This window comes from Camelina sativa, chromosome 17 (genome assembly GCF_030686135.1).
Source record: "Camelina sativa cultivar CO46 ecotype springtype chromosome 17, ASM3068613v1".
NCBI lineage: Eukaryota > Viridiplantae > Streptophyta > Magnoliopsida > Brassicales > Brassicaceae > Camelina > Camelina sativa.
Window position 1 is genome coordinate 36,065,339 of NC_141896.1, and position 13,218 is coordinate 36,078,556.

Consider the following 13,218-nt stretch of genomic DNA (forward strand, 5'->3'; position numbering starts at 1 on the left):
GTTTCTTTTGTTCCTAATGTAACTATTAATATCTCTAATAAAATCTATTTTTGTTTTTGGTTTTTATATGATTTATTTTATATAATGGAATTAGGCTATCTTTAAGAAAACTCTGATAGGCAACAAATTAAACCAAGAAGCTATTTTATTAGCTCATAACTTAGTTCAAAAGATACTATTAAACCAAAAAGATCATAATAGATCACAATCCCTGTAAGCAAAACTCTGATCTGCAACACACCAAGAAGCTACTCATATCATAACTGAGTTCAAAAGATATAATATGAAACACTTAAAGCAAACAAGTCCTCAAAAAGATACTAAGCAGGAATATCAAAAGATTCTACTAAACCAAAAGATCATATAGATATGAGACTGAACTTTGATGTTCTACTTGCATTTGACTTCTCCTTTCTTTATCTACCCAAGAAAAGCAACTAACTCAAACGAGCTGCTGTTATTTTTCTCTATTTTCTGGTTTTCCTTTCTTTCAGCCATGCCACAGTTCTTTCTGCTTTAAGAATACGCTCTTCTATCGTTGATGCCAGTACCTTCAGCTCTTGAAATCTCTTTTCAGTGGTGTCATTATCAACGTCACCCTCACCAGAATCATGGTTTCTCTTTTCTAAATCCTCAAACTGCTCATTGGACTTCTTGGTTTCTTCACTTCCAAAACCATCGTCATGAAGCAAACAGTTTTGTCCCTGGCTTCTACCACCTACAGTGATGTGAGTGTTTGACTTATCGGATGGGCAGGGAACCATACTCTTATATGCTTTGCTTGTTTCATTTTTTTCTCCCTTTAATGCTTGTACCTTGTCATTGATCATTCCATCATCATTTTCTGTCTCATTTTCACTGAACAACTTCTCATCTGATCTCGTCATTTCTCCAGCTACGGTATCATCTTCACATGCCAAAAACTTTGGTTCATTTCTGCCATCATCCATAGTCTCCTTCTCTGCATAACTCCCATACACATCAAGATCATCATCACAGAATAGCCTTTTCTCTGAAGCTGGTACAACAATGTCATTTACTCCATCAAAATCAACAGGAGAATATGAAGAGTTAGTTTCATGAGATGGGCTCAGAACCATACGCTTCCCTGCTTTGCTTCCTGTTTCATCAGTTTCTGTTTCTTCATTCCTTTTCTTTACTTCCGGTGCTAGTACAGTTTCATCTCCCTCATAGCTTATCGAAAAAAGCTTTTCACAACGTCCTAAATCATTTTTACCCGCCTCAAATCTACCTTTTTTACCAAGCGGCTCAGAAGTATCTCCTCCACTATTCTTAAGACCACTATACTGCTTCTTATAAAGTACCCTTCTTTGAGCAAAAGTGAGGCTCTCATCGTCTTCATCATTGTATGATGCAACCTGTTTCTGACAACGGCCCATTGTACTCTCTTCATTCTCATGAGCTTGCTTCATGTACTTACGTCTCTTGTTTGTTGAATCCTTAGCTATCTTCATTCCATCTTCTCTTGTTCTCTTCATCTTAGAGCCTGAAGGGACAAAGCTAGTGTCTTCACCTCTGATGGTTGATTTCAATGTTTCAGCTGATTTCCTCCACCACTCGCAGAACATTGGTACAACACAAGATTTTGCAGAACGGGAAGGAATGTATAATGTAAAATCATCAATACGCTTATCGTACACATTCCAAGCTGCCTCACGTGAGAGTCTGTAACCTTTAAGAGGAGAATAAACATCCTGACGCATCCCAAACTGTGAAGCCACCCGATTGGGAAAGTAATGCTCCACTGTGTCAATACCAACAAGCTCAGACACCTTGATGCATCGAGCAAAAGAGATAAATTCATCATCAAGACTGGGACCAACAGGCACCTTCATCGCTTTCTCAGGATAAAACTTAGGAAAGTCCCAATTTTTCAAAGTTTTAGTGTAGGGACGCCACTCAAAACTATCCATTTTCGAGTGGATCAGAATCCGCCTTGCATTGGTGGTTCTCTGTTTCAGGTTAGACCACCGAGCCAATCTTGGCTCACCCCTTAGCAAAGCAAAAGGTTTTGGTTGCAGTTCCCTGAATCTCTCCCATGCCCAAACTTGAACCAGCTTAAACAAAGCAGTCAGGTCAATCTGTACCTTAATAAGCGATTTACTGTAAACTCTAATATGGGTTTTCAAGATACTTAAGTCTGCATACAAGTGTGCAAGAGCAGCAGGAGCAAGAGCCATCTTAGTACCACTTGAAAGATGAACAGCAACTGGCAAAATAGCTTTAGAGAGATGAAACATGTTTGATGGAAAGACAAAGTAGCTAAGCCACAACGCAAGGAACCCAACATGCTCAAGCTCATCATTACTGTTCATAAATCTCTCCATCCATGATAATTTGCTTACCAGAATGGTCTTATCTTTCTTGATCTGCTTCCATTCTTTCTCTAGCTTCGCCATAACCTTCTTCCCTGAGCTGTCCAGAGCAGCAAAAACCGGCGAACCCAAAACAGAGAAACCTAAAAGCAGCATAACGTCTTCAAGGGTTATGGTTGCTTCACCCCAAGGGAAAACGAAGGTTTTAGTGTCAGGACACCATTTCTCAGCAATACCCATAAGGAGATCTGTGTCTTTACGGATTATGTATGTAGATGCTACAACAGCTTCAAAAATCCCAGCTTTTCTCCAAATGGGTTCGTGCAAAGATGCCATTTTTCTAGCCCAAGCTTTGAACCTTTTGTTTGGATACCTCCAACCGCAGAACTCAATACTCCCAGAAAGGTCCTTTGAGTGAGCAGAGAGAGATGAACGCGTTTCCTGAGCTTCAAATCCTTCAATGGAGGTGAGACAAGGTTTTGAAAGATGGTTTTTTTGGCTTCTGGATCGACTACTGTTCTCAGAGGGAGACGCCATGAAAGCTCTTCTCTCTTATCAAAGAAGATCTTCAATAAATGGAGAAAAAGAAGAAGAAGATGAAAGCAAGAAAAAGTTTAAGGCTTTTTTTTGTTTCTTGTGGCTTAATGTTTCAAATTCAAGGCACACAGAAGCTTTGTTGCAGCGTTGCAGCAGGTTGGTACTAAAATTGAAATAGTACTTTCTAAGAAATAAGATAAAAAAAGCTACAAGCTGTGAATATCGATTAAATAATAATTACTTATCTTGTCAAAATCATTTTAGATGTATGTGGAAAAAGATACAAAAACTGCTGGGTAAATGACATTTACAAGCTGCCAAAAAAAATGATGCAATTTTCAATTTTGTTTGCTTTCAAAAATTTATTACTCATTTTGTCAAAATCATTTTTAAAGTTTCCATCTTTTAGCGACGTCTTCTGTCTTAAATTATGTAAGAAAAATATTAGTAACTTTTATTATGGAGAATTAGAGATAAACTTCTATTTGGATTATGTTTGTGAACTCTATAATTCAGTGTCTAATTCAAAAGCAAAAAGTACTGATTCCTCCATTTGATATGTCTTTCTCTACTACTAACACCATAAATATTTGTGTCTGGTGGTAAGTTCTCTCCAAATGCAAAAGTGAAAAAGGGCAAAAGACACACTCAAATATTGTGATTTGTGTTTCCTCTGGTTTTCCACACTATAATCTTGGCCAAAGTCTTCTTCACCTTAACCATACGTGCCTCAAGCTTCAGTTCTATCTCTTTTACTGCAAGCCTTCTCTGTTTCAGTCTTTCATCAAGTTCTTCTTCTTTCTTAACTTCACTGCACAACTTCTCATCATTGCACCTCTGCTTTTCTCCGTCTTCATGGACCAAACACTCTGCTTTCTTGCTCCCATCTCTTCCAATGCTTTGCAGAATCAGTCCATTATGTTGCTCACCATCGATCATATTCTTCTTCCCTTCATTATTTCCAATCACGTCAGCATCAAAACCATTAAGAATCTCCCTTGTCTTCTGTGATTTGTTTGCAGTTTCATCATCCTTTTCCCTCCTTTGCTCTACTCTAGTCGACGCATACTTTTTACAAGGCTCTGAACCATCATCGCTATCAGCTGCCAGATATCTTCTAGTTCTTTTTCCAAGTGTTTCAGAAGCATCTCCAACAATTATCTCTGCATCACTACTATACTTCTTCCTAGATTCGATCCATCGAGCAATAGTTATGTTATCATCTTCTTCATCCTCATTAGCCCGCTTCAGCTGCACTGGCTGGCAAATGCTTTGCTGCACTGGCTCGCAAATGCTTTGCTGCAGCTGGACTGGATTGTAAATGCTTTGCTGCAGCTGCACTGGCTTGTTGATGCTTTGCTGCAGGTGGACTGGCTTGTAAAGCCTTTTCTTCATCTGCACTGGGATGTAAATGTTTTCCTTCAGCTGCACTGGCTCGCAAATGCATTGCTTCAGCTGCACTGGCTCGCAAATGCTTTGCTTCAGCTGCATTGGCTCGCAAATGCTTTGCTGCAGCTGGACTGGATTGTAAATGCTTTGCTGCAGCTGCACTGGCTTGTTGATGCTTTGCTGCAGGTGGACTGGCTTGTAAAGCCTTTTCTTCATCTGCACTGGGATGTAAATGTTTTCCTTCAGCTGCACTGGCTCGCAAATGCTTTGCTTCAGCTGCACTGGCTCGCAAATGCTTTGCTTCAGCTGCACTGGCTCACAAGTGCTTTGCTGCAGCTGGACTGGATTGTAAATGCTTTGCTGCAGCTGCACTGGCTTGTTGATTCTTTGCTGCAGGTGGACTGGCTTGTAAAGCCTTTTCTTCATCTGCACTGGGATGTAAATGTTTTCCTTCAGCTGCACTGGATCGTAAATGCTTTTCTGCAGCTGCACTGGCTTGTACATGCTTGGTTGCAGCTGCACTGGCTTGTACATGCTCTGTTGCAGCTGCACTGGCTGGTAAATGCTTTGCTGCAGTTGCACTGGCTTGTTAACGCTTCTCTTATTTGTAAAATCCTCACTTGTCTTGTTCATCTTCCAACCTGATGATACACGACTGTTTACCAACCCTCCTATCTTATCTTGCTTTACTAATCTTTGTATCCTAGGACTTCTGCGTCTTGTAGAAAAGCCTTCTTCCAATTTCTGAACCACACTCAAAGAAAGTACTTCGGGAGATACATCGATATTTATTTTATCATCTTCTTCATCCATAGAACTCTCATCATCATCCTCATGAGCTCGCTTCTTCTGCACTCGCTTGTTATTGCTTCTCTTATTTGTAAAATCCTTACTTTTCTTGTTCATCTTCCTACCTGATGATACACGACTCTTGACCAACACTCCTATCTTATCTTGCTTTACGAGTCTATGCAACCTAGATCTTCTACGTTTTGCAGAAAAGCCTTCCTCCAATTTCTGAACCACATGACTCAAAGGCAGTACCTTGGGAGATGCATCATCATCATGATCAGATTTCTTCCTTGCATCAAAAGTATCAATTGTTTCTTTCTGCATTTCTGCAGAACCCAAAAACCTTGCAACTGACTTCAGCCACCAGACTCGGTATCTCGTAGTGACAGAACCTCGATCAAGGCGACAAGGCATGTAGAGCTTTAAACCATCAAGTGACTTACTGTAATCATTCCAAGCCTCCTTTTCTGTGAAGTTTCTGCGACGAGTAACCAAAGCAGGAAGATCTTGAGCCAAACCGAACTGCATCGCCACTCTATTCGGGAAGTAATCCTCTAAGAAACCATCTCCAACAAGCTGAGAAACTGTCACACATCGAGCAAACGAAACAAACTCATCATCATCAACACTGTCATCAACAGTCACCCACATAGCTTCCTCAAGGTAAAACCGGAGTGGGTTCCAGTTCTTTAGCGGTTTAGTGTAAGGACGCCACTCAAAATCATCAAACCTCAATCTCGTTTTACTTCTTTGTGGCAGACCACCCCACTGAGCTATCCTAGGTTCACCTTTGGGTATCTCTCTAGCTTTTGGTCTTGTGTTTCTGAATCTCTCCCATATCCAAACTTGTACTAACTTAAACAGAGACTTGATGTAAATTTTGTCATCAGATTTATCTCTAGAAAAATCACAGATTCGACCCAAATCTCTGTAAAGGATTGAGAGAACAACAGGGGCAAGAGCAATCCTTTCACCTCTAGCTAAACGAACAGCGATAGATGTAACATATTTGGAGACAGAACGACGAGCTGTAGAAGGAAAAACAAAAAGCGAAAGCCACAAAACCAGAAAAGCTTCATGCTCCATCTGACCACCGCTACCTGAAAAGCTCGAAATCCATGACTTTACACTCACATAGCTATCTCTGCATCTACTCTCAAATCTTGCTTTGTCCAGTTTCTCTACGGCATCTCTCATCTCCGAGCTTTTCAAAGGGGCAAAGATCGGAGAGCCCAAAACAGAAAAGCCTAATAGCACCATCACATCCTCCAACGTTATCGTTGCTTCACCCCAAGGAAAGACAAAAGATTTGGTCTCAGGACACCATTTCTCAGTAACGGAGAGAATCAAAGACGTGTTTTTGGAGATTTTGTAAGTAGAAGCCTTGATTGCGTCAAAAATCCCAGCTTTTTTCCAAGTGTGTGCGTGTAAAGCTTCCATTTTTACAACCCAAGATAAGAAACGACGCTCTGCAAACCAAAACCCAGAGAAGGAAACCTGTGAAGAGAAGCGTTTTAGGTCAGAAGAGAAATCAGAAGGACGTTGGTAGTGACGACGAGGAAGCTCGGCTACAGAGCCACCTTTGATGGAGGTAAGGAAGGGTTTAAGGAAATGGGTTTTTCTCAAGCAGCGACCTTTCTTAGTAACCATGACTTCTTCTCTCTCTTCAATGAGAAGATTCTCAGTGGGTGATGAAGAAGATGCGTTTTTCATCTCTGTAGATGATGATGGAGAAGAAGCAAACCAAAAGCTAGGGATTTTGAAAGTAGGAAAAATAAAAATGGAGACTTTACGAATCAGAAATTGCTCTGTTTGGAAAAAGATGGCGTTTTTGTTGGAGATGTGCTGAGTAAAATGTTAGACCGCTGGACGCAACAGTTTGCTTTTTATGACAGAGCAAGTCCCCTTCTTTAATTTCCTACTCGTTAAACAATTCACACTTTTTGTGGTGTTATTTGGTTAAATTTTGTCAATTTTTAAAAAATATATATACATTATTATTATCTATTCTTTTTTTTTTAATATCAGTCATTTTCTTATGTATTTTGGCAATTTTATAGTAGACTGATACAGTACGAGTTAATCTGTAACTCAGTTTAGATGTGAATGATTGATCAATTTGGTTTTCGGTTCAGATTCAATTTAATTTGTTCTAGTAGAATAACGATTTTTTAATTCTCATATTTATATAGGCCGGTTGGTTTTCTCGGTCTTTACAAAAATGAAAAAGTTTTTATTGGACATTATATTATCAAAAATAATAAAAAAAAAATAATAAATTAGATAAAACGAATAAGAAACTGGACTTCAATCAAAATAAACCAAAAATCGGATTGAACTGAACTAGTGATCGGTTTAACCAAGTCAAAAATACATTACAAACAAAAATTGACTAAAGCATTTTTATTCCGTTGACCATTTTGGTTCAAGTAAACCGAGGATCGGGAAAATCAATTCAAATAAAACTTTTTGTGTCGAACCTTAATTATTTGCATGAAATCATTTTTTAAAGCAAATCGATCAAATGAACTGTTTTAACTTCTACGTTTACTTTCTCACACTTGTTTTTAGGGAAAAAGAATTAAAAAAAAAAACTAATGATATTCAAGCTGAAGCATATTTTCAGATCATGAAGTTGACTTGGAAATCAAGAATCTAGAGTACTTGCAGTGACAAGATGGATATTTTCAAATTTAGATTTCTGATTATTTCTTACTTCTTTCTTATAATAAGGAATTATTGTAATACTCTATCAAATAATTGTTCCTTTCTTTTTTATGTCAAATATTTTTTGTAATATATTTATAGTTTATTGAATGAATGTAAATTTATTCAACAAATTTTTCTTTGTACAATAAATGTAACTTATGTTAAGTGGTTCAAAGAGTACAGAGATTAAAAGAGTAGAGTAAACTTTGTAATAAAAATTTTATATACTCATCATCATTACTTTTAGTATTTGTGATCCAATATACAATTTATATAAAATTCATTATAATGTTCATTTTATCCAAGTTTTGTGTTTTTAAGAATTTTCTAATATATTCTTATTTTGGAGTAGAGATAATGAATTAATGACGGTGATACATTTTCAGAATTGGTGAGTTTTCAATATAGCAGTTTTCAAAAGTTTATGAGAATCAAAAATTTTCTTAAAGAAGTTTAATAAAGAAAATAAGTTGTTGGAAAATAGTGGTCATTCAATTCTGCTTAGTTTAATCAGAAATGTAGTTGTGTAGCAGATTCACATAGCTATAGAATTGTTCACCGAAATATAAATATTGATATCTTTTTCATAAAATTTAAAGTTTTATCATGCTCAAACCTCCAAGTTTAACATTAAAGTTCTCCTTGGAGATTATGAAAAAGCTATATGGATCTAAATAACCATTTTTGCTCTAAATTTTTGCCATTACATTTAAATGTAAAATATATAAAAAATGTAAATAAAATGGGTAAAGGCGAAAAATTAAAACCAGAATTTGTAAGATTTTAACAAAAAGAAAAAATACAAAGTAAAAGCTGGTATTTTAGACATGGAAATAACTCATAAATCCTTACATTTTATCTGTAAGTTTAGTAATTAAACCCTTAATTAGATTTTAACCTACGGTATACCGTATACCGCATGACAATTTTTTGTAACTTAAAGATTTAAAGATTTAAATTTGAAGCTGTATTTGTTTATTAATTTGTTTCTATTGTTTAATGTTTAACATTGTATAATTATATTTTGATTGTTAATTTATGATTTAACTTTTGGTACACCGCATGACAATTTTTTTTACATAATATTAATTTAATAAACATAATTAGATATATCTATAACTCTAATTTAATAGATATATCTAATTATGTTTATTAAATTAATATTATGTAAAAAAAAATTGTCATGCGGTGTACCAAAAGTGTAATTAGTTATAAATATTGTTATAAATATTGATAGTGTTACAGTATAATGAAATTATGTTTACTCGTCTAGTACCAAGCTAATTATATTTGAAAATTTTAAAAGTTTAAATTCTTTAAAACAAAAAAACGGGAGTAAACTAAATAAAATTATTAAATTTGAATGTCTAGTAAATGAAGTTACACGCTCATTCGTATTTATAATAATTTTGGTTTATATTCTACTATTCTAGTATGACTCTAAACCACTGTCCTATTTTTCTAGGGAATGTGGCACATTGTACATACATTTTTATATTCATCCATTGAGTAATATATGTCAGCTTAAAAAAAATTGTATCACATCATATTCAGAACAAAAAAAATAAAAATTTTATTAAGTAAATGTCTTATATAATAATTCAAAATAATTTAAATATAAGATCAAATAAAAACAAAAGGACAGACATAAATTTAAGTTTAAACTAGGTAGAAAAAATTATAGAAATTAGATAAAATTTGGAAATATATTTTTCCAAAGACTTTTCATGTAATTAATTATAACATAAAGGTTACTTTGCCAAAGGTACATCAAAAATGTTAATATAAATTTGAATTTTGTTTTTTTCCTACTTTTAAACTATAAAAGTTCAATAACTTTTATTTGTAGATTTAAAATTATAATATTTTTTATTTGATTTCAGTCGATATTGTTTGTCAAATCAAGCTGAAAATAAAATTCTTGTAAATAAAAAAAAAACTAGATTTTGTAAAAGAATCTAAATATATTCAGACTCCGCCATGTTGCAAGTTGCAATGTTGCAGCTTGGGTGCTAAAATTGAAATACTACTTTCTAAGAAATTAGAAAAAAAAAAACTACAAGGTGTGAATAAAGATTAAATAATATTTACTGTTGATGTCCAGATCGGTCACAATTAATATGTTTAGTTCGGTCAAAGGAGGGTCGAAGTTCTCTTTTATTATATTGATGCCGAGACACAAAAGGACGGATTACAACTCGACTTAAACGAGTTACAAGTATAAACGAGAATAATCGACGAGTTGCTATCTCGTCGATCCTCCGAGCTATTGAGTCTAAACTGTAGATTTCCACTTGGACGAGCTGAGGCTTTCGTACTTGCTATCCCGATTCCTTTTCTTCTTTTCGATCCCCCCATTTTGCGGACCGTACGTCTCCCTTTATAGGGAATCGTGTCGGTTCGTCTATACGAAAAGACCATAATACCCTCCCTTCCTTTGGAGATTTATTATGGGCTTTTTCTGGGCCAGGCCTGTTGTTTAGGGTGTGGATCCACCCCCAACAGTAGTCCCCCCCCCGCGGCCTTTAGTTCGTAGTCTTTAGGCGAAGAACAGCCGTGAAGGAGCGAAAGGTCACGCGTGAAGGAACGGTTCCCAACTTTTGGGGTCGAATCGTTGTGTGCGGTGATCGACGGGCGTGAGATCCGGAAATCGTACCGTTATGGGGCGCGTGTCGTAATGATGACGCTTCCAGATCCTTCGTCCTTCTACTATAAATATCACTTCTCCGTTTCTCTCATTACCTTCTTCTCGCGTTTTTCGGTGCTCATCGTTCAGGTATTCTCCCTCCTCTTATCTCGTCGTTATTTTGCTTTTAGTGCGTCGTACTTTTACTATGAACTCCCCTCGTTCTCAATCGTCCGATCCATCCGTCGAGAGCCATCTTCGACGAGCGACGACTTCCGAATCTGATGGCTCTAATAGGTCCGTTCGCCGGGAGGGCCGTTCTCGGAGTCCTTCTGATTCATCTTCGGCGGGTTCAGACATGGCTCGATTTGAAGAATTGAGACGTCGTCTCGTTCCAGGGTCGGCGGTTCCAAGCTCGTCGGGTCTGCCTTGCAGGATTCCTTCCCTGATAGACGAGCCATTGATCAATGACCCATCCTTTCCCGAGTTGGACAACGTTCCTTTGCCAACCGAGAACCTTTTCTCTCATTTCCCTCCGTCGACGTTGAAACCGGGAGCGGCGTATGATGCAGTTCGCATAGGGAAATTAAACACCGAACCGAGAATTCTGATTCCCTGGGATGCTCCTTTCCGCTTTATTTGCCTTTCGGAGAAGTACTTCACCGAGTGCGGGCTTACATTCCCTTTGTCGTCTTTCCTGATGACATATTTTGCTCGTCGTGAGGCGGCCATTTCTCAATTTGCCCCGGCGACCTTTCGAAATGCTGTTGGCCTTTCGATTATGGCCGAAGCTGCGGGGGTTAAGCTTACTTGTGATCATTTGGAAGAGTTGACGTGTCTGAACCCGTCGAGCCGAGACAAAACTCCTGGAATTTACTATGTAGCGTCGGGAAGGAAGACGACGCTCGTCGAGGGTGCTAAGGGAAAAACATATAATTGGAAGGGCTCGTACTTCTTTCTTGAAGTCGGTGAGGGGGTTTTGGAGGATCCGTCGATTCCTTGGTTTTCTGGGTGGAACCCTTCACCCGGTAGCCGACCCTTCTTGCCTAGTATATTTTATTTGCACTACTCTCTGGTCGTGCTTAACCTTTCCCCTTTCTTTTTTTTTTTAGTTGTTGTTCCAAGGTGTTTGCTGCCATACCCTTCTTCATTTCAGGCCGAGATAGACGCAATCAAGATTTTCTGCCCTTACGTTTGGCCGGGTACCGAGCCGAAAAAAGGTCGTTCATGGAAGACATCTGATCCTCGAAGAAAAAAAGGTACATCCTAGCATAGTTGAACCCGTTTTTTGCTGCTCCTTGAGTTTGAAATTAATTTCGTCGCTTTGTGTTGTAGCCAGAACGATGGGTAAGATGAATTTGAGTGTTCCTAACGCGTCTGCTCGTTATCGCCGAGCTCCGGAGCCGTTGCCTCGTTCCGCTATTCGTCATGATGCTCGTCCAGGTGTTAATCCTCCAAGCTCTGGTTCGTCAAAAAGGGTTTCTTCTTCCTCTCGTCAGGTTGTGGACGACCCGTCGAGAACGCGTCCAAGATCCCTTCCCCCAAATCGTCACGTTGGTCCGGAGGAGACACTTCCCAGGAAGAAGGTGGACGGGACTCCTGGTCGCATCGCCGAGGTGCCGAAAGATTCTCAGAAAAGGAAGGATGGTCCTGAACAAGGGCGGTCTCCCCCACCAAAGAAGTCTAAGTCAGTAGACTTTAGCTGGAATTTTACGCATTCCTCTGGGGCTCGTCCTTTTCCAGATGATTCGCAGTCATGTGCCGAGTTATTTCGGAAGATCCATTTTGGTGAAGGTCGTCTTCCTGCAGTTGAGAAGATGAAAGAGGTTGATGCGGTTACCGAAGTTGCTCAGGCGTCCTTTGAGGTTTGTCAGTTAAACCAACTTGCTATGAATGTTCCTTTACTCATTTTTCTTATGATTGTCTTTTCCTTTCTTTATCATAGTTTATTGCGCGTATCAATCATTTGGCGTCTCGCTACGAGCGTCGTGTTCGGCACTTGGAAGGGGAGCGTTCTGGGGAGTCGAGTGAGAGGATCGAGCGCCTTGAGGCGCAACTGGGGGAGGCGGTGCGGTCTAACCAGAGACTCAACGACCTTGTGGCCAAGCTCGAACATCACCGGAGCGGGTTGATCAAGGAACGAGACTCCCTTTCGACGAAACTTGAGGAGTCTGAAGTTGCTTGTAACGGTCTGAAGCTCACCCTTAACTCGGAGACGAGGAGGCTTAGGGATCGGCCTGACGAGTATGGGCATCACGAGCGAATCAACGCTTTTCACAAGGTGGCTGGTCGCGTGCAGAGGCTCTTATCGAAGCACAAAAGTTACGCCGAAGCGGTTGAAGCGTCGCGGGAGAAGTTCCTCGAGTATAACCTAGCTGTTGGGAACGTTCAGATGCTCGAAACACTCGTTGCCGAGGGTCGGATTTCTTTACTTGATGAAGGGATCATGGACCAAGTTACGGCTGTGATGAGCCAGCTGAAGAGCGAGGTTGAAAAGGTCGATTTGCCGGACATTACCGAGGCTGATTTCGACATGTCTCAGATCTTTGTCGGGCCTCTTCCCCCGATTCCGACTTGGATCGCCTCCCCAATCAGCGGGAATACCGAGGTTTGCAATGACGAGGGGGGAGATGACGGGTCGGAGAGCGGGGAGATTGGGGGTGAAGAACTGGACGAGCAGGAGAAGGTTGACGATCGTCCTCTTGATGGAGTTGAGGTGCAGGCCAATGACCATCCTTCTGATGGAGTCGAGGAGCAGGGTACGGACCTTCCTGCAGAAGGACTGCCACGTCCGTCAACTCCCGGGCATGAGTCGCCGGTTGTTGGCTT

At 39.3% G+C, this 13,218-nt stretch overlaps 2 protein-coding genes across 3 annotated transcripts; both read right to left on the reverse strand.

Moving 5' to 3' along the window:
- Positions 1-127: 127 nt before the first annotated feature.
- LOC104758383 (uncharacterized) lies at positions 128-3,065 on the reverse strand. Its single transcript, XM_010481243.2, has one exon. The coding sequence runs from the start codon at positions 2,871-2,873 to the stop codon at positions 468-470; it is 2,406 nt and encodes an 801-aa protein (XP_010479545.2). The 5' UTR covers positions 2,874-3,065; the 3' UTR covers positions 128-467.
- A 303-nt stretch (positions 3,066-3,368) lies between these two features.
- LOC104758384 (uncharacterized) lies at positions 3,369-6,960 on the reverse strand. Of its 2 annotated transcripts, XM_087497144.1 has the most exons (2): positions 4,575-6,952; positions 3,369-4,129 (listed from the first exon to the last, which is right to left on the reverse strand). In XM_087497144.1, the coding sequence occupies exons 1-2, from the start codon at positions 6,765-6,767 to the stop codon at positions 4,121-4,123; spliced, it is 2,202 nt and encodes a 733-aa protein (XP_087353270.1). In that variant the 5' UTR covers positions 6,768-6,952; the 3' UTR covers positions 3,369-4,120. The 2 variants fall into 2 exon arrangements, with proteins under 2 accessions (XP_087353270.1, XP_087353269.1); XM_087497143.1 differs by having other exon boundaries at positions 3,369-6,960.
- Positions 6,961-13,218: the final 6,258 nt, after the last annotated feature.